The sequence below is a fragment of the Lolium rigidum genome, chromosome 4 (assembly GCF_022539505.1).
Source record: "Lolium rigidum isolate FL_2022 chromosome 4, APGP_CSIRO_Lrig_0.1, whole genome shotgun sequence".
NCBI lineage: Eukaryota > Viridiplantae > Streptophyta > Magnoliopsida > Poales > Poaceae > Lolium > Lolium rigidum.
The window spans coordinates 268414971-268436901 of NC_061511.1; the positions used below are offsets into that span (position 1 = coordinate 268414971).

The 21931-nt window shown below is 43.2% G+C and overlaps 2 protein-coding genes across 2 annotated transcripts; both read right to left on the reverse strand.

The window, feature by feature from the left end:
- Positions 1 to 3531, reverse strand: LOC124707712 (SNF1-related protein kinase regulatory subunit beta-1-like). The gene is made up of 4 exons (XM_047239387.1): positions 3076 to 3531; positions 983 to 1167; positions 735 to 897; positions 1 to 587 (listed from the first exon to the last, which is right to left on the reverse strand). Exons 1-4 carry the CDS (start codon positions 3232 to 3234, stop codon positions 261 to 263), a joined length of 834 nt encoding a protein of 277 aa, XP_047095343.1. The 5' UTR covers positions 3235 to 3531; the 3' UTR covers positions 1 to 260.
- A 6366-nt stretch (positions 3532 to 9897) lies between these two features.
- On the reverse strand, positions 9898 to 11355 carry LOC124648753. Its single transcript, XM_047188462.1, has 3 exons — positions 10804 to 11355; positions 10582 to 10716; positions 9898 to 10381 (listed from the first exon to the last, which is right to left on the reverse strand). Exons 1-3 carry the CDS (start codon positions 11353 to 11355, stop codon positions 9983 to 9985), a joined length of 1086 nt encoding a protein of 361 aa, XP_047044418.1. The 3' UTR covers positions 9898 to 9982.
- Between the last annotated feature and the right edge of the window lie 10576 nt (positions 11356 to 21931).

Below are 21931 nucleotides of genomic sequence, written 5' to 3' on the forward strand. Positions count from 1 at the left end.
TTTTCCAAACACTCCCTTGTTTCATTTTTTTAAGAGTTCAGTCTGTTCAAACCTCATCCTACAAGAACATTTTATTGAAGAAAGAAAGAAATGAAATAAGAGGCACAACCTAGATAGAGGTGCAGGAGCAGCATCAAAGAACAAGGGCTCCTGCATTCCCCTTATGTACACTGCCAGCTAACACTCACTTATTCACTCCCATCAGTCCTACTCAGCCCGTCAGCCGCCACTGCTTTACTCATGCTCCATCGGCCGCGTTGTCACCTCCTCGGCAGCGGCTTGTAGAGCACGAAGTTCACGTACTTCGATTGGAACCGGTGGGTGACCCCGAGGGCGAGCAGGGACTGCGACCCCCATCCTTTCTCGATGAACAGGTGGTTGAGGACCACATGCTGAGGCTTCAGCTTCAGAGCGTGTTCGTCAGAGCTGTCGGTGCCGCCAAGGACTGACATGAGAAGCTGAGGCGGAAGGGTCGGTGGCTCCTTGGCAAACTCCTCGTCAGCTGGGAACTGCAGGTCGTAGCTATGTTCAGGCGATGGAGGCGCGTCGAACTCCGCCACACTATCAAGGCTCTCTGGAACATACTCCTATTGAAAATAGAAATTTTGCAGATAATATCAGGATCCTGAATTCTGGAATTTCGTTTAGAGAAGGTCAGAGCAAAATGACACATTAGCTTCAGAGGGTGTTCACGGGTTTAATTGCCGAAGTAGACATATGTAATCCTTACTGACATGGACATCGAGGAGGTTGGCCACCTGCCCTCTCTCGTCAGTCACATGAGGTTGTTCAGAGACATATCTTGGCTCCCCGTCAACAATGATCCTGTAATGATATATTCCAGATGGCAGAACCAACAATACAGCGTGATCTTTCCCAGACCTCTCTAACACCCTCCTGAAAGTGGTCATATGGATTTTGGTATTTTAACATATCATTTACAGATAAGACATTGGAAAAATAGATTGGGTAAAAAGTAAACCTTGAAGTCCAGTTATCCCATGATCCTTCCACAAACACCTCATTTCCTCCTTGACTCCATGTAATCAAAGTTGGAATTCCCTTCTCTGGGGGGTTACTGTTGGTGGATTGATCTGAGCCATTAACCCATGAATGGCTAAAAACAGGAGAAAATTCAGTTGGTATCTGAAGTGGAGCTACTGGGACCTGCAAGGTGCACTTAACTTTCAGTGCAAGCAGGACTGCATGACTAACAATAATGTTTACATGTTTCTTGAACCAAGCAAATATGAGTTAACAACATCCTATTATAAAAGATGTCCAAAGGTAATTCCAACATGTCACGGCACACGGACTATAGAGTAACCTGAAGCACAAGCCCCATGCAGATACCTTGCAGTATTACAGATTTACAGGAACTAAAAGGTCAATAACACACATGGTTTTTCATAGGTCAAAATGAATTCAGCAAGAATAAACTTAAACATGTCGAGACCAGATGCTTTGGTATGTGCATTCTAAAAGGAAAAGAAACAACACTAGCTGCCACTTATATACACATTAACTTGAGGCTTTTTTCCTTCGAACCGGGGTCTTCTGTTTCAATTACTTGAATGAAAATAACATTGTATTACAGAGAGAAAGGGAGCTGAAAGCAGATAACCAAGTTTAACGCACCAGTAGGAAATCCGTTGCTCACCATCAATCTCGGCAATGAACTACAGGGTAATCGAAATTTTACCTGTACTTACTATCATATACAGATAAAAGTCTGATCAAGCCAAAAGCAAGGCGATCATAAGCAAAAGGATTACAGTACTATACAACAGCTTGCTATAGCCAGATGCTAAGTTTTTCAGGAGTATGTACCATTGCTAGATCAAAGAACATTTAGTAGATCTTGAAGTGAATGAAAAACAGAAGTATCACCGTAAATCATCATAACACAACAATGACATACAAGCCATGTGAGTTATGTGCCCCTAGCACATGCTGCAGATTTCAGTTCAAAATACTATGTACTGCTGCACGACTCATTACATTTGAATACTACTCACTCCGTTCCAAAATGATTGAAGTTCTAGGATTGTCCTAAGTCAAACTAATTTAAGCTTAAACTAGTTTATAAAAAATATCTACATCTTAAACATCAATTTAGTTCCATTAGATTTACCATAAAATATACTATAACCTAGAACTTCAATTATTTTGGAATGGAGGATAGTAATGAATAAAGTTGCAATTGTGTACCACATTTGATCATGATGCCCCACATACTTATCTTGGATGGGGACTACCCTAGTAGTGGGAGTAAAGAATTTGTTCTAGGATGTTGTGCCAACCGCTTAGCACATGGTATATTTTACACAGCAAGACCAACTGCCCACAAAATAAGATCAGGTACTCACGTTTTGTCAAGATGCCGCGTAATCACCGAGGGGAAATTAAAGATATTTATCTAGAAATTAAATTTTATGCTCCATTTGATAAAGCAGCAGCAACTTGCCCACAGAACCGAACCAGATCCCAGACACGGAACTGCTAAACCCGTTGGCAGAAACCAGCTGGTCAACCAAATCTACCAACTCGTCTTTACCAAAGCTTTTTTCCTTTCATATAGGCAAGCTGTAGCTATGTCCTAAACAAGAACCCATCCTTTGATCATATTAGAAATATCTACAAGCTGTAGCTGTAGTTCAGCTGCAGATCGAGTTATCTGCTATGGCCTAACTCCTAAAGTTGAAGGCAAAAGAAGTTGCTATTTCAAGTTTTTAACACCGGATGGAACTAATCTATAACGACTGATGCAACAGATGAGACTTCACAGGAGAATTTGCAGGTTTCACCTGAACTCACATCGCAACCAACAATTGCTAAACCAATCAAGAAGAGAACCCAACATGAACAAGCAACTCCGTTGCGAGCAACACCTTTTGATCACCAAGGAGAAAGAAACAATCAAGCACAAACTGTTAACAAGAACTGCACGCCTAGGAGAATCACACTAACCAAAGACAGAAGAGCAATTTCTTCTTTTTGTCAACAAAAAGAAAGTACATCAAGAACACGAGATGAGGGTTTCCTTTTTTGCCATTTCAGGCAAGAAATCGTCACCTGAGGCGCGAAGACGTAGGGAACCGGAGGAGGAAGCTCCCGCATCACGGCGTCCGGCGGGGCGGCGGCCTCCGCCGAGCTCCCGCGGCCGGGGGGCACCTGCTCCAGCGACGACGCCGCATAGCCGTTCCCCACTTCCCTGGCGCTCGCGTTCCCCATTCCCAGATCACCACCGCCGGCAGCTAGGCGCCACTACCAACTAGAAAAGCACCACCGCCGCCGCCGCTTAAACGCCGCTGTAAGCAAGAGTCGAAAGCGAAATCCAGCTGTGGAAGCAGGAAAAGCGGCGGAAGGGTAGGGCCTCTATGACTACGAGAATGCCACGGCAGCTCGAGCTTATCTACGCCGGCGTGGCAAGAAGCTGCTGCTAGAAAATCGCGCGCGCGCGTTCATCTCAGGCAGCCACCGGCCGCTTCGCCGGCGGCAGGGGAGGACATATAGGATGGGGGAGAGGCACATGACCGCACGCCGTCTCCCCGCTTGTCCTGGCAATTGTTCCTCGAATTATCTCCGCCGTTGGATGACGCAGGGTAAACAACGACCGTAGGATGGTGCCTGGATAACTACGACTCTGACGGCGCATTTGCAATGGGTTTGGATAAAGGGCGGTCTGAGAAGTCAATGTCTTTGGCTTTGGTAATGCTTTGTGGGGTTCTGTGTTTGGATAGCGACGACGATTAGGAATGTGCTAAATGGATAAGGGTGTGCATAATGGTTGATAAGATCGTTTTATCTTAGTTTAGCAAAGTAAGTAATATGATGACAATAAAATTTCTTAGCTTATTGTACATATATTTCTAGATGTGTGGTCAGAGAGATAGTTGCTAACATGTTGTCTTTTCATCTTTTATATTTCTCTTTCTTCCACCTTAGCTTTTATCCTACGTGTCACACATAAGGCATCAACATTGTACATATCCTAAGAGTTAAAGAAGTTTAGATGTAATGTGTGGGTAGCCTTTAGTGTGCATTGATAAAATGAGTTACGTAAGAGTGGTACAACCGAAAGGGAATGGACACGTGGAAGTTACCCCTACTTATGCATAAAATTAAGTTTCTAGATATATTAATTGATTTTAGTGTATGTTATGTTGTTCCTAACCGTTGTGTTGTTCTTAACTTTACATCTAAGCTTGTCATAATCCCTAAATCAGATTGAAACACCATAGTAAGATCACGAATCATAGTATTGTAATTGTCACAACCGTATGTTACCTTAGAGATCTATCAATAGCAATAGAATCAAAGGATCACACAGTGGTATCTAGAATTTGGAAACCTTTCTTACATTGTTTATTGGTACAAACAAACATTATTGCAATACAAGAAGTTATTGTCCCCGTGGTCTCCCGAACAAGATGATTCCACAAAGTCCATTGCTCAACTTAAAATCTAGAATTTCCTCAACCTATCGAACTATTAATAAAACAAATTATCATGTAGTGGCCTAACGAATGTGCCCAAGCTAGTATACACAAAGAAATCCAACACAAGGCTTGAAATACTTGCTCCATCAACCACGCTTCCATTGATTCCCCGCATCAACCACAACCAAGCATGCCTAAAGATAACCTTAGTTGGGTTGAATAATACAAAAAATAACACTACTATAACACAATCAAGTAATTCAACAAGCTGCTATGTATAGTGTAATTTAGTGACAGATCAACCCAGAAACTTGTTGAAGCATAGACAAATGTTGGGGCTGCCCGCACAGGAGGTGTGCGAGATCCACTCTAGTTCCGGTCAAATAACTAAGGCGAATGGCCCAACCCAAATCATCGTGGCCCTAGTATATAGAATCATGTATGTTTAAATAGAATTACAGTCAAACACCAGTTATGATGAATTTGATAAACATAGGAGGGCCATCCTCCCATATTTTAGGCGGTAAATTATTACATGTGCAATATATACTAAAGGTTCACAATCAGAAACAATGTTTCTCCAATGTGTATAAAACAAATAATCATGTGGAAAGTTTCGTTTCATCCATCGGTACAACACAGGTTTAGTTCCCGAATCAGCTTTCACGAGACGTAACCCTAGAAATAAATACCAAAATCATTTTTGATTTTGAGCAATAACTTAAGCTTCCATAACTGCGCAAAAAATGACATATGTGAGTTGATGAGGGGAGTTTGTAGATCATGAATTGGCTGCTTCAATAAAACGTTGAAACTATAAGGTTGGAGACCATCTAACAAAGACACGATTAGGAAGCTGAACTAATAAGCCACTTCTACAGTTAACTTGGAAAGACCATCTAACAAAGACACCTACGATGGCTACGTGTTTTACATTAAATGTTTTTTCCTAGCACAACCGTAGAGAGATGATTAGGAAGCTACCATTGGTCGCTGATGGCACTAGTTCTTTTGCCCTCCGCCGAGCACTGTGGCGACATGAGGGTGGAGGAACCTTGGATCAGGTGTCCGGTCTTGTAGGTTATTCGAGTTAGATGTATTACCCTATCCCCATGGGTTGGGATCGACCCCTTTTGACGGGTTAGTGGAATCTTTATGTCGAAAACCCTGATCCGAGTAATCATTTAGTTGGTACCGCTCAAGGAGTGTGAACTGCTATTCTAACTCTTCTCGGGGATTCCATCCACAGACACAAAGTTTGTGGCTCACGATATTGCTCACATGTATCGAACTAATTTCAGAATTGGGCACAATATCAAAGATGTTTTAGAAGCGCATACTCCTCCTCGGGGAGAGGGTAGATTAGGGCCTGGGCATAAGGGCATTTACGTCACACAATCAATACTTCAATTCATTTTTAGTTGGGTAAAACACCTACTAAACCAATCAAGAATACCATTAGTATCGGCCATTTCACCTACTTTCTCCATATTTTATCATGTAGTCATGCTAGAGAGACAAAGGTAGTCATGGATAGTTATAAGGATGGGTATCCTTCCAGATGGAATAAGTGAATTCTTATTATTATCATTTTTCTTTTTCTCAATTGAAGAAGTAATTTCAAAATAAAACAACAAGTACAAAAATGAGTAATAAACCTCAATATAGACGGGCACTATTCAATTCAACATTTTATTCATTCAGGTTTGATTGTTTCATAGTTGTATTGTTGATTTTTTTTTTTTGAGAAACATAGTACAAACTCAGACGCTTAACACGCAAACACTCAACCCTATAAACACCCTACCACTATGAGCATCTCCAGAAGACTGAGCCGGCGGATTGGATATTGAAATTGACGAAGTGACCACATGCGCCTCGGTGTCGACAGGAATGTCGTCTCCCACTGAATGAATGTTCCGTCTTTATGAGACACACATATATCAAACCTGGAGTTTGAAATCTGATGGACTTGGACTACAACCACCCTTCTAACCATCCAACCTCGAATTGGCGCATTGGCGGTAATGAGAATGAAAATCCTTTGGCACGGCCTACATTGATGATTTCTCCATATTTATCTTGTAAGAATGTATTTACAAAGGTTGGGTTCAGATAATATATGGCCTTATGTTTTTCTGAGTGGAAAAAAGTGACCCACGGTGAAGACAAACGTGATGAGCAAGGGTGCCACAAAAGTAAACCATCATGGAACCAAAATCCGGTTTAACATTGCACCCCACGTGCCCTGAGGCTATGAGCACAGGAGCAAAGATAGGTTATCTATCTACTACTACTACTACTAGTACTACTAGTACTAAGCAAGATAGTAGAATGACCGAACTAAACAAAGAGGCCAACAACGTGCTGGCCGTAATGAGAGCCATAATTAGAACATGGATGGACGTGGATAGACGGGCGGGTGGGTGGATAGGTAGGGCCGTGCTTATCCAATCCAAAGCAGCCTGGGCGATGATCTTCTGCGGCGCGTGCCCGTGTGGTGCCCCACCCCTGCCTGCTGATCTCTGCGCGCGCGCAGGTTGGCAGCAGCGTTCTGGAGAATGGAGATGCAGAGCAGGGCGTGTCGTGTCAGGCTGTCAGCGTGTGTGTTGGTGGGTGGTAGCACCGGAGCGGAGCCCACGCCGTCCTCCAATCTTATCCAGCTGCGGATCGCACGTACGGACGCACCCAACAAGTGTTTAAAACTGTTGGCGGTGCCTGTCAACACTCAACAGTGACACGGCACATCTCAGGATTTGCAGCAGGACGTGTGTGCCTCTCGGCCTTTTAACGGCCTGCACGACGTGCGTCGAGCTATGTCTCTTGGTGGATGAACGGGCCGGCGTCGATTCTCTGATTTGTCTGGCCCTTTAAAGGTTCTCCCAGTTCTTTTCGCTGCTATGCTTTCAACTACCTACCAATAGCTGTGTTTGTCAAAATATAATAATGTTACTTGTTTTGTAGGTTGAGTTAAGAAAGGTGTATCATGGACGCTAGGAGATTTTTGATCTAGAGGATTATGTTGTGTAACAAAAAAATATATTTAAAGGTATTGATTTTCCCAGCTTAACCTTGTTAATATTGCAGGTCCACACCCCACATAGTTAAGATGCACATGTAACCGAGTAGCTACAAGTTAACGATTTTCTCAACAATGCTGGAAGTAAACATTCAATACTTTTGTAGTCAGCTTTGTGGTGCTTTCATTCTTGGATGTTGCTGGCAAGGATTGGAAATCTCTGTTCTCCTGAGAAACTGAACAATGTCAGGCACATTCTTTTTGGAGGATTTGACGGGCGGTCAAAAGAAGGGAACCTACTTTTCAGTACTCTTGGGCAAGCCACTCTGTAAGATTAGCCTTATTGCCATCGTCTTGGCTTCCAAAAGGCGAGAATATTTTGTCTGGCATTTCTCTTTGTTTTGTGGTTTTGTGAAAAAAATGTCTTTTGTGCCATCTGTGGCTTGTTTGATAATTCTCGGTCTCATGTAGTATTCGAACTCAGTCACATCGTACCAGATTATTTGTCTTGGCTCTGTCTCTACTTAGTTGCATGATATGAATTTTGCGTTGATCACTCCACGTGTAAGGTCTTTTTGAAGTAGTTATTGTTGATTACCATTTGTCTATGACCTTTCAAGAACTCTTTTAAATGGACATGGCACTAGAAATCAGTGAACCTAAAGGAGATCAAAACGGGATTTTGTGAGAAACTACTTTGCAACTGTAAGAATGTAAATTGATTAGTTCCAGGACGGTTTTTGAAAACTTGGATGATGTAGGTGGAGAGTTTGGCATGATACACTGGCCCTGAGCAGTCGCAGCCCACACCATTCTTTTACCACTGTTCGTACTTCAGAGTTTACACTGCCACGTCAAATGTTTCTCTCCATGTAGGAGTACATTCTCCTTTCTCTAGGATGCACGATTCGATAGCGAGAACCTAACAACAAAAATAGTGGTTGTACAATCAATAAATTAATTATCAAGTTGTACAGAATCCAGGGTACTGCGAAGCAGACTAATCATCGAACAATGATAGTTCCCATAGCGAGTCCATCACATCACAAAATTTGAATTTGAGGCCTGAATATGGTGCTTTGGAACACCGGTCAGACGACTAACTATAATTTGGTTCAGAAAAATACTATATGTAAAGATACCTAACAAACATGATGTAGCATGAACAGACTTAAACTGAAAAAATAAAACGGTTCAAAGACGAAAGATGAATGTAATACTTGGAAACCTAGTGTTGCAGTGGATGAAAGAAAGTTCAGTTGAATTTGATTCATCTACCTTGAAGAACTAATCCAGCATGAAGTTTTGCCATTCAATTTCCCCCCTTCTCGTCTCATGGTTTTTAGTCTGTACATCTCTGTTGCCTTGGCATGCTCTTGGGGCTGAGATATTATTTCTACGTGGGCGGCGATTTACGGTTGTTAAAAGACTACGGTTTAATGCATGCATCCATGGTATACATACACTTCCAACAATATAGTGTGTCAATTCAATTGTCATCAGAGTATGCAATGCTAGCTGGCTCATTGAGTTATTTTGTGCATCATAGTTAGGAGCAGGACTAGCTGTGCTTATGACCCACAGTCTTGCTCCTGTGTTTGGAACACCAGTAGCAGAACAATTTTTGTATTGCATAAAGTTCCCATGCCCTCATTCTGAATGTAACAGCAACAGGTCACATCTGTTTTCTAGCACTGTATAGGTAGGTAAGTGGGTGGACTGCAGATCTCGAGCATGAACGGGTCGACTAGAAACAAACAACCAAGACGAGGAAATTCAAGCCTGGCAATTTGGGCGGGATTGGGCCGCCACTTCACGGCGAGGAGGTGCCCCAGGGGGCACCCCAACCACTAGTAAGCATTGTTCGTGATCCAGAAAGATACATGCGGGCGACTCAAAAACAAAATTATTTTGGATATTCCTTGGCAGGGTCATTTTGGAAATCTAGAACACAAAAAAAAACTTGTGAAGCGAAGGCCGATGCTTAGTTTTTTTATGTCCATGCTTCACACCTCATTAATATTAGATACCATTTCTTTTTGAACACCACCTAGTTTAGGGCCTATAAAAATGTAAGGAATTGTACCTATGAAATTGTTGTGCTGAAACAGTGAAATCTGCTCAAAGCGAACAGTGTGTTTCTAACGGCACTAACTTGAAACTTTGGCAACACATCTGGTGCCACATATCATCGACAATATATCGTTGTGCACCATAGTAATTTGGGCATACTGATTCGTTTGACGTAACTACGGGTATTTGAGTTCTAAATTGGATCTACATTTTTCTTACGTTGCCTTGCTTGATCAGTGACGTGCAAAGCACCTGCAGTTTACTAGTCCACATAATTACTTAATTAGCACAAACTATACGACATAATAGAGATATCTGAAAGCATGCCACAGTGTGCCGGAGAAATCCCATGAAATGCAAGCCATTAGCTGCTGCAAGTCCGATAAAAGTCTAGGTGCAAGTAGTCTTCTACAAGCTAGGCATGGTGCCACTAGTTAAACTTCAGCACTTACAGAGATTCTTGATAGTAGACGAGGTCAAAAGGATCAGGAAACGAAAGGTCAGATGCTCGTTGCTGGCAGAAAATCGGAGGTCCCCCGTGAGTGCGTGGGCTCTTGAAGAGCTGAAGTTTACAAGCTTGACTAATCCAGTTTGCACTTATCAGGGGCTTCAGTTTGACATTCACATTAGCCCCCGATGAGAAACATTCACTTGCCACCACAACCACCATCTTCTCCAGCACCCGAGCTCTCTCTGCGATGAACTTGAGGAAAGCAACCTCATTCTTCGACCCTTGGAACTCATAGAAGAACACCTTCTTCAGCATCTGCACGACACATTTGATGGGACCGCCCTCCTGCAAGAACTTGAGATTGACCTTGCCAGTGGGCTCTTCAGCTCTCTTGGACTGGAAATGAAATGGGTGCATAAATATATAACTGAGGATATATCATGCAGCAGCAATTACTATAATCCTATTCAGGGTTTTTGTCCATGTCAGATATACAAGCACTGGTAATGCAAAATGCCCAATGCAGCAAATCTGCAAGTGGAGTTAAGTTAAACCAAATTTACCTTTTATCTACTGTAAGAGAAAAGAGATTTTACCTGGACATGGAGCGTCTGGAGATTTGGGAAACTTCTGAGGTAGCCAGGCACTTTCTTGAGAGCACTGCGCACTCCAAATTGCACCTCTATGGCCAAGATATTGACACTGGGGACAATTTTCTCCTTGGTGCCAGCCTGCAATGCACCCAAAATAGAAACTAATTGAGATCAACATGAGTTTATGACATGTGTAGCTAGTGTGCTGCCTAATTAAGTACATACCACAGTGACAGTTTTGGTAATCTCGATGTCACTATCTCCTGGCTCATGGTATCCCAGCATACGCAGTTTGGGTGCATGGCCAATCTTGATCATGGAGGGGCGCAGCATACCCTTACTGCTGCTGTGCTCGCCAAAATTTGTCCACTGAATGAGCCTCTCCAGGCGAGGGGCATCCACCACATCGATGTCCTCCAAGTAGGTAAGGCCCAGCAGCAGGCACCGCAGGCTGTGACTGACCAGGCGGAGGCGCACTCCAGTCTGGCTTCCCGTGATGACGAGAGTCTCGAGAACAGGGCTTCTTTCGAGGATGAAGGCGAGGTCCCGGTCCTCCATGACAGTGAAGCAGAGGCCGAGCTCCAGGAGGTTGGGGAAGGTGGCGCGGCGCGGCACGGCGGCGGTGTCCGGGAGCCTCCAGACTCCGAGGTAGAGGCGGGTGAGGGAGGCGCAGCTGAAGAGCGTGGCGGGGAGGCGCAGGTCGACCGGCCAGGGGCGGTTGACAAAGATGAGTTCTTTGACGCCCTTGGCGGCGAGGACGTCGAGCCAGCGCGCCATCTCGCCCCGGTGCTCGTTCATGGTGGTGCGGGTGAGTGGACGCAGTGGAAGGGCCCCGGGTGCGCCGCGAGGACCCGGGACACCGCCGCGGTGACGGCGCGCGGGGAGGGGGCGCCCATGGCGTACGGCCCTCCCGCGCCGCAGTCCGGAAGCAGGTGGCTGTCGACAAGGGTGAGCGGCGCCGACAGCCAGACGGGGCGCCAGCGCGAGGAGAGCGCAGCGGTGCGCGCGGCGTCCTTGACGGGGAGGCGCGAGACGATGTTGCGGAGGACATTCTCCGGCATGCGGCTGATGCGGTCGACGCCTTGGTGGAACCGCAAGGCGGCGGAGGGCGAGGAAGTGGCGGAGGGGGAGACCGGCGGGCGAGGGAGGTAGTGGTATACCAAGTAGAGCATGAGGTTGGTTCCCAAGTCCAGCGTCCGGGGATCCAAGCCGTCGCGCTCTATGCCGGCCTGCATATCGCTCAGGTTGTGGCCGATGATAGGTTGCGGTTCCATTTCCATGGCCGCCGGTGGAGGGGAGTACAGGGCAGGGGGCGAAGGCGAGGATTTTGGATTGGCAAAGGAATGAGGACTGGGGAAGTGAGTGAGCAGTGCCGTAGGGTTCCAAACGTTTGTTGCAAGCGAGTAGTTATTGGGCTAAGTATCTGTACCGGGCTTGCAGGCCCATGAAACAGTTCTATCTCTCGACGCATTTCTGCCCGCGCTAAAATGTGGTCAGTTGTGCTTTTGACATGAAATGCAAGTTTACCAATGTCTCTCGTTCCTGTTGTCCAGACATCCCCGCTAATCACTATCTCTATCTCCACTAATATAAAAATATGAAGAGAGGCAAATTCAACACATCTCAGCCGTTCAACCACGTGGATTTGATGGTTAAGATCGCTCCAATATTGAGCAGCAAACGCGTTGAGCACTGAACGCCTAATTAATTCATTCTACGCAAACTGAGCCCCGTAACCTCCCCTTTCCCCCATCGCATCATGTATGTCATGTCTCCTCCATTCGTCGTCTGTTCCTTCATCCACGTCATCGCCCACAGTTAGGTTGCCGCCCTCCGCGCTCGCCTATCCACGGCTGTGACTTCAGCCCGACCCCCCTTCATTCCTCCTCACTGGCACGACCACAGGGGATAGACCAGCCGCCGATGCCAATGTGGGATGCACATGCACTCCACCGCCGCCGTTGACGAATGCCGAAGCCAGTGATTGTCCGCGCAGGGGATACAAAACTCGTCCGCCACGGTTGCACCACGACGACGATGCAAGCAGATCTGCTGCCGCCTCCGCTACCCTCACGCCGGCGAGAAAAATCAAGGGTGTGGAACTCGGCTTTGTGTTGTGCAAGTACGTTTTCTATGTATCATAACTTCTTTTTCTACATGTATTGCAGAGAATGGATTTGTTAATAATGTTTCAATCAAATATAAGTTCCAAATATGAACTTTTTTCTTGTACTTGTTTCATTATTTTTTAACTAAGATGATTTTGTTGATCTTTCCTAGGTCACCATTACTTGATCTTAACAGTTCATCAGGGCGTTGATGACCCACAAGTATAGGGGATCGCAACAGTCTTCGAGGGAAGTAAAACCCAAATTTATTGATTCGACACAAGGGGAGGTAAAGAATACTTATAAGCCTTAATAACTGAGTTGTCAATTCAGCTGCACCTGGAAAAGCACTAGCAACAGGGGTGATGTGAAAGTAGCAGTGATATGAGAGCAATAATAACAGTAACACAGCAGCAGTAATAGTAACACAGAGGCAATGGCACCAGAAAATAGTTGATACTATTTCCAATGACATGTAGAACGAGTATATGATGATGAAAGATGGACCGGGGTTCCCAGCTATCTACACTAGTGGTAACTCTCCAAGAACAAGTGTTGGGTGAATAAATTACAGTTGGGCAATTGATAGGATTGAAATAGCATTAAGACAAAACATCAAGATTATTAATCATGTAGGCATGTTTTCCATATATAGTCTTGCGTGCTCGCAATGAGAAACTTGTACAACATCTTTTGTCCTACCAGCCGGTGGCAGCCGGGCCTCTAGGGAATCTACTGGAAATTAAGGTACTCCTTTTAATAGAGCACCGGAGCAAAGCATTAACACTCCTTGAAAACATGTGATCCTCATATCTAAGGCTTTCCCTCCAGTTGTCCCAATTTCTGTCACTTTGGGGCCTTTGGTTCCGGACATAGACATGTGCATACAACTTGTAGATACAATCTAAGCAATAAGTATAGAGCTTAAATCTAAGATCATGCCACTCGGGCCCTAGTGACAAGCATTAAACACAACAAGATTGCGAGCAACAATAACTTCACAACTTTTTAGATAGACTAATCATAATGTAACAATCCATCGGATCCCGACAAACACAACACCGATTACATCGGATGAATCTCAATCATGTAAGGCAGCTCATGAGATCATTGTATTGAAGTACATGGGGGAGAGAATACCAACTAGCTACAGCTAGAACCCGTAGTCCATGGGGGAACTACTCACGGAGTATGATGGAGGCGGTGGCGTTGATGGAGATGGCTTCCGGGGTCACTTCCCCGTCCCGGCAGGGTGCCGGAACAGAGACTTCTGTACCCCGAAACGGAGTTTCGCGATGGTGGCGGCGCCCCTGGAGTCTTTCTGGAGTTTCGTCAATTGGTATCGAAGATTTAGGTCGAGACGGCTTAAATATGCGAAGAGTCGGAGTCGGAGGGGCCACGGGGCCACCTCACACTAGGGCGGCGCGCCCCCCTCCTGGGCCGCGCCGGCCACACGTGTGGGGCCCCCAGGGCACCCCTCTGGTCCCACTCTGGCTTTCTGGAAGGTTCCGGGAAAAATAAGATGTTGGGTCTTCGTTTCGTCGAATTCCGAGAATATTGCCCGAACAGCCTTTTGATACGTCTCCAACGTATCGATAATTTCTTGTGTTCCATGCCACATTATTGATGTTATCTACATGTTTTATGCACACTTTATGTCATATTCGTGCATTTTCTGGAACTAACCTATTAACAAGATGCCGAAGTGCCGTTCTGTCGTTTTCGCCGTTTTTGGTTTCGTAAATCCTAGTAAAGAAATATTCTCGGAATTGGACGAAATAAAAGCCCGGAGGCCTATTTTCTCACGAAGCTTCCGTAAGACCGAAGACGAGACGGAGAGGGGCCACGGGGTGGCCAAACCCTAGGGCGGCGCGGCCCCACCCCCGGCCGCGCCGGCCTATGGTGCGGGCCCCCGTGCCGCCTCTCGACTTGCCCTTCCGCCTACTTAAAGCCTCCGTGACGAAACCCCCGTCACCGAGAGCCACGATACGGAAAACATTACCGAGACGCCGTCGCCGCCGATCCCATCTCGGGGGATCCTCGGAGATCGCCTCCGGCACCTCGCCGGAGAGGGGAATCATCTCCCGGAGGACTCTACACCGCCATGGTCGCCTCCGGAGTGATGAGTGAGTAGTCTACCCCTGGACTATGGGTCCATAGCGGTAGCTAGATGGTTGTCTTCTCCCCATTGTGCTATCATTGTCTGGATCTTGTGAGCTGCCTATCATGATCAAGATCATCTATATGTAATTCTATATGTTGCGTTTGTTGGGATCCGATGAATAGAGAATACTTGTTATGTTGATTATCAAAGTTATTCTTATGTGTTGTTTATGATCTTGCATGCTCTCCGTTTCTAGTAGAGGCTCTGGCCAAGTTTTTACTTTTAACTCCAAGAGGGAGTACTTATGCTCGATAGTGGGTTCATGCCCGCATTGACACCGGGACGATGTGACGTAAAGTTCTAAGGTTGTGTTGTGCCTGTTGCCACTAGGGATAAAACATTGATGCTATGTCTAAGGATGTAGTTGTTGATTACATTACGCACCATACTTAATGCAATTGTCTCGTTGCTTTGCAACTTAATACCGGAGGGGGTTCGGATGATAACCTCGAAGGTGGACTTTTTAGGCATAGATGCAGTTGGATGGCGGTCTATGTACTTTGTCGTAATGCCCAATTAAATCTCACTATACTCATCATGATATGTATGTGCATTGTCATGCTCTCTTTATTTGTCAATTGCCCAATCGTAATTTGTTCACCCAACATGCTTGTTCGTCTTATGGGAGAGACACCTCTAGTGAACTGTGGACCCCGGTCCAATTCTCTTTATCGAAATACAATCTACTCGCAATACTTGTTTTTACCTGTTTTCTCTGCAAACAATCATCTTCCACACAATACGGTTAATCCTTTGTTACAGCAAGCCGGTGAGATTGACAACCTCACTCGTTTCGTTGGGGCAAAGTACTTTGGTTGTGTTGTGCAGGTTCCACGTTGGCGCCGGAATCTCCGGTGTTGCGCCGCACTACATCCCGCCGCCATCAACCTTCAACGTGCTTCTTGGCTCCTCCTGGTTCGATAAACCTTGGTTTCTTTTCGAGGGAAAACTTGCTGCTCGTGCTCATCATACCTTCCTCTTGGGGTTGCCCAACGAACGTGTGAAATACACGCCATCAAGCATATTTTCACGGCGCCGTTGCCGGGGAGATCAAGACACGCCTGCAAGGGGAGTCTCCACTTCTCAATCTCTTTACTTTGTTTTTGTCTTGCTTTATTTTATTTACTACTTTGTTTGCTGCACTAAATCAAAATACAAAAAAATTAGTTGCTAGTTTTACTTTATTTGCTATCTTGTTTGCTATATCGAAAACACAAAAAAATTAGTTTACTTGCATTTACTTTATCTAGTTTGCTTTAGTTACTATTGCTAAAATGGCTACCCCTGAAAATACTAAGTTGTGTGACTTCACAACCACAAATAATAATGATTTCTTATGCACACCTATTGCTCCACCTGCTACTACAGCAGAATTCTTTGAAATTAAACCCGCTTTACTCGAATCTTGTTATGAAAGATCAATTTTCCGGAATTAGTTCCGATGATGCTGCTGCCCATCTTAATAATTTTGTTGAACTATGCGAAATGCAAAAATATAAAGATGTAGATGGTGATATTATTAAACTAAAATTGTTCCCTTTCTTATTAAGAGGAAGAGCTAAAGACTGGCTGCTATCTCTGCCTAAGAATAGTATTGATTCATGGACTAAATGCAAGGATGCTTTTATTGGTAGATATTATCCCCCTGCTAAAATTATATCTTTGAGGAGTAGCATAATGAATTTTAAACAATTAGATACTGAACATGTTGCTCAAGCTTGGGAAAGAATGAAATCTCTGGTTAAAAATTGCCCAACCCATGGACCGACTACTTGGATGATCATCCAAACCTTCTATGCAGGACTAAATTTTTCTTCGCGGAATTTATTGGATTCAGCTGCTGGAGGTACCTTTATGTCCATCACTCTTGGTGAAGCAACAAAGCTTCTTGATAATATGATGATTAATTACTCTGAATGGCACACGGAAAAGAGCTCCACAAGGTAAGAAGGTAAATTCTGTTGAAGAATCCTCTTCCTTGAATGATAAGGTTGATGCTATTATGTCTATGCTTGCGAATGATAGGACTAATGTTGATCCTAATAATGTTCCATTAGCTTCATTGGTTGCACAAGAAGAACATGTTGATGTAAACTTCATTAAAAATAATAATTTCAACAACAATGCTTATCGGAACAATTCTAGTAATAACTATAGGCCATATCCTTATAATAATGGTAACGGTTATGCTAATTCTTATGGGAATTCTTACAACAATAATAGGAATACACCCCCTGGACTTGAGGCCATGCTTAAAGAATTTATTAGTACACAAACTGCCTTTAACAAATCTGTTGAGGAAAAGCTCAATAAAATTGATATTCTTGTTTCTAGAGTTGATAGTCTTGCCTCTCGATGTTGATCTTTTGAAATCGAAAGTTATGCCTAATAGGGATATTGAAAATAAAATTGTTACTACAGCAAATGCCATCCAAGTTAGAATTAATGAGAATATAAGATTAATGGCTGAACTGCGTGCTAGGTGGGATAGAGAAGAAAATGAAAAACTAGCTAAAGAGAAGAATATAGCTAAAGTTTGGACTATTACCACCACTAGTAATGCTAATGCTACACATGTTGCTGCACCTCCTACTCATACTAATAAAAGAATTGGTGTTAGCAATGTTCCCACTTCTAATGCAAAGCGCGAAAAACTGCTCGAAACTTGCTAAAGCTGCTGAAACTGCCTGTGATAAAGCTGCTGAAATTTTTTCCAACATTGGGGATGATGATCCCATTGCTTTAGATTATAATGGTTTGAATTTTGATGATTGCCACATCTCTGAAGTTATAAAGTTCTTGCAAAAACTTGCTAAAAGTCCTAATGCTAGTGCTATAAATTTGGCTTTCACGCATCATATTACAAATGCTCTCATAAAAGCTAGAGAAGAGAAACTAGAGCGCGAAGCCTCTATTCCTAAAAAGCTAGAAGATGGTTGGGAGCCCATCATTAAAATGAAGGTTAAAGATTTTGATTGTAATGCTTTATGTGATCTTGGTGCAAGTATTTCGTTATGCCGAAGAAAATTTATAATATGCTTGACTTGCCACCGCTGAAAAATTGTTATTTGGATGTTAATCTTGCTGATCATTCTACAAAGAAACCTTTGGGTAAAGTTGATAATGTTCGCATTACCGTTAACAATAATCTTGTTCCCGTTGATTTTGTTGTCTTGGATATTGAATGCAATGCATCTTGTCCAATTATATTGGGAAGACCTTTTCTTCGAACTGTTGGTGCTATTATTGATATGAGGGAAGGCAATATAAAATATTAATTTCCTCTCAAGAAAGGTATGGAACACTTCCCTAGAAAGCACTGTTCAAAAACTAGGCCGATTCAACGATTACTAGGCCGATTAATCGCTACTAGGTGCCTCACCGTGTCGATTACCATTAATCGCTTGTGTTAATCCTTTAGCCCGATTAATCACACCGAAAATCCGATTACTAGGTATGTTCCTAATTAACTACTACATTTGGTTGAAAAAGTTACGAAATTTTCAATAGTACAGATGCTATCCCTCCCCAATAGAGTAGTTTTGTGAATCTCCCATTTGATTGCAGCCTCTAACAGCTCGATTTCCACTATCGCCAACTAGTTCCTTGCCCTCCCAGACTAGTTACTCGTAGTCGTCCAGACCTAGATACAAGAGCTCGACCACCTTGAGGAGCTCGTGCAGGAGCTCGAGGACGCCTTCAATAGGTTAGGTGGTTGAGGTGTAAGATGGGTCGTACCCTAGGTAGCTGGTGGGAAAAGATAAACTTCGGATATGAGAGGAGAAGAAGTGGAAGGAAGGAATGCGGCTTCGGCTAGTGGATCATGATTCGTGTGTGATCTTAAAGATTAGGTCACGGAGGAGAAGCGTACATGTTTTTCTGGAATTTTAGGCTCTAAAGAAGTAGGGCCAGAAATATAGACTCATATATTATTATTTTTCTTATATAAACTGTTTTCTAAGTGTTACTTTGTGTAATTTGCACCGATTAATAGCCGACCGATTAAATCAGTTAATCGTCTGAATTCCGATTAATCGCTACTCCCAAGTCGATCGAGCAGTTAACGATTACCGATTTCCTTAACATTGCTAGAAAGAGAATAAAGTTACCTTATGATTTTATCATTAGAACAAATTATGATGTTGATGCTTCATCTCTCGATGTTACTTGATACACACTTTCTGCGCCTAGCTGAAAGGCGTTAAAGAAAAGCGCTTATGGGAGACAACCCATGTTTTTACCTACAGTACTTTGTTTTTATTTTGTGTCTTGGAAGTTGTTTACTACTGTAGCAGCCTCTCCTTATCTTAGTTTTGAGTTTTGTTGTGCCAAGTTAAGCCGTTGATAGAAAAGTAAGTACTAGATTTGGATTACTGCGCAGTTCCAGATTTCTTTGCTGTCACGAATCTGAGCCCACTGCCCTGCAGGAAGCTCAGAAAATTATGCAAATTTACGTGCATGATCCTCAGATATGTACGCAACTTTCATTCAATTTGAGCATTTTCATTTGAGCAAGTCTGCTGCCATTTTAAAATTCGTCAATACGAACTGTTCTGTTTTGACAGATTCTGCCTTTTATTTCGCATTGCCTCTTTCGCTATGTTGGATGAATTTCTTTGATCCACTAATGTCCAGTAGCATTATGCAATGTCCAGAAGTGTTAAGAATGATTGTGTCACCTCTGAATATGTCAATTTATATTGTGCACTAACCCTCTAATGAGTTGTTTCGAGTTTGGTGTGGAGGAAGTTTTCAAGGATCAAGAGAGGAGTATGATGCAACATGATCAAGGAGAGTGAAAGCTCTAAGCTTGGGGATGCACCCGGTGGTTCACCCCTGCATATATCAAGAAGACTCAAGCTGTCTAAGCTTGGGGATGCCCAAGGCATCCCCTTCTTCATCAACAAATTATCGAGGTTCCTCCCCTGAAACTATATTTTTATTCGGCCACATCTTATGTGCTTTTTCTTGGAGCGTCGGTTTGTTTTTGTTTTTGTTTTGTTTGAATAAAATGGATCCTAGCATTCACTTTATGGGAGAGATACACGCTCCGCTGTAGCATATGGACAAATATGTCCTTGGTTTCTACTCATAGTATTCATGGCGAAGTTTCTCCTTCGTTAAATTGTTATATGGTTGGAATTGGAAAATGATACATGTAGTAATTGCTATAAATGTTTTGGGTAATGTGATATTTGGCAATTGTTGTGCTCCTGTTTAAGCTCTTGCATCATATGCTTTGCACCCATTAATGAAGAAATACATAGAGCATGCTTAAATTTGGTTTGCATATTTGGTTTCTCTAAGGTCTAGATAATTTCTAGTATTGAGTTTGAACAACAAGGAAGATGGTGTAGAGTCTTATAATGTTTACAATATGTCTTTTATGTGAGTTTTTGCTGTACCGTTCATCCTTGTGTTTGTTTCAAATAAGCCTTGCTAGCCTAAACCTTGTATCGAGAGGGAATACTTCTCATGCATCCAAAATACTTGAGCCAACCACTATGCCATTTGTGTCCACCATACCTACCTATACTACATGGTATTTTCCCGCCATTCCAAAGTAAATTGCTTGAGTGCTACCTTTAAAATTCCATCATTCACCTTTGCAATATATAGCTCATGGGACAAATAGCTTAAAAACTATTGTGGTATTGAATATGTAATTATGCACTTTATCTCTTATTAAGTTGCTTGTTGTGCGATAACCATGTTTATCGGGGAACGCCATCAACTCGTTGTTGAATTTCATGTGAGTTGCTATGCATGTTCGTCTTGTCGCAAGTAAGGGCGATCTACACCTGAGTTGAATGGTTTGAGCATGCATATTGTGAGAGAAGAACATTGGGCCGCTAACTAAAGCCATGATTCATGGTGGAAGTTTCAGTTTTGGACAAACATCCTCAAATCTCTAATGAGAAAAGAATTAATTGTTGTCAAATGCTTAAAGCATTAAAAGAGGAGTCCATTATCTCGTTGTCTATGTTGTCCCGGTATGGATGTCTAAGTTGAGAATAATCAAAAGCGAGAAATCCAAATGCGAGCTTTCTCCTTAGACCTTTGTACAGGCGGCATAGAGGTACCCCTTTGTGAAACTTGGTTAAAGCATATGTATTGCGGTGATAATCCGAGTAGTCCAAGCTAATTAGGACAAGGTGCGAGCACTATTAGTACACTATGCATGAGGCTTGCAACTTATAAGATATAATTTACATGATGCATATGCTTTATTACTACCGTTGACAAAATTGTTTCATGTTTTCAAAATCAAAGCTCTAGCACAAATATAGCAATCGATGCTTTTCCTCTATGAGGACCATTCTTTTACTTTCAATGTTGAGTCAGTTCACCTATTTCTCTCCACCTCAAGAAGCAAACACTTGTGTGAACTGTGCATTGATTCCTACATACTTGCTTATTGCATTTATTATACTACTCTATGTTGACAATATCCATGAGATATACATGTTACAAGTTGAAAGCAACCGCTGAAACTTAATCTTCTTTTGTGTTGCTTCAATACCTTTACTTTGAATTATTGCTTTATGAGTTAACTCTTATGCAAGACTTATTGATGCTTGTCTTGAAGTGCTATTCATGAAAAGTCTTTGCTTTATGATTCACTTGTTTACTCATGTCATACACATTGTTTTGATCGCTGCATTCTCTACATATGCTTTACAAATAGTATGATCAAGATTATGATGGCATGTCACTCCGGAAATTATCTTTGTTATCGTTTTACCTGCTCGGGACGAGCGAACTAAGCTTGGGGATGCTGATACGTCTCCAACGTATCGATAATTTCTTGTGTTCCATGCCACATTATTGATGTTATCTACATGTTTTATGCACACTTTATGTCATATTCGTGCATTTTTCGGAACTAACCTATTAACAAGATGCCGAAGTGCCGATTCATTGTTTTCGCTTGTTTTTGGTTTCGAAATCCTAGTAAAGAAATATTCTCGGAATTGGACGAAATAAAAGCCCGGAGGCCTATTTTCTCACGAAGCTTCCGGAAGACCGAAGACGAGACGGAGAGGGGCCACGGGGTGGCCAAACCCTAGGGCGGCGCGGC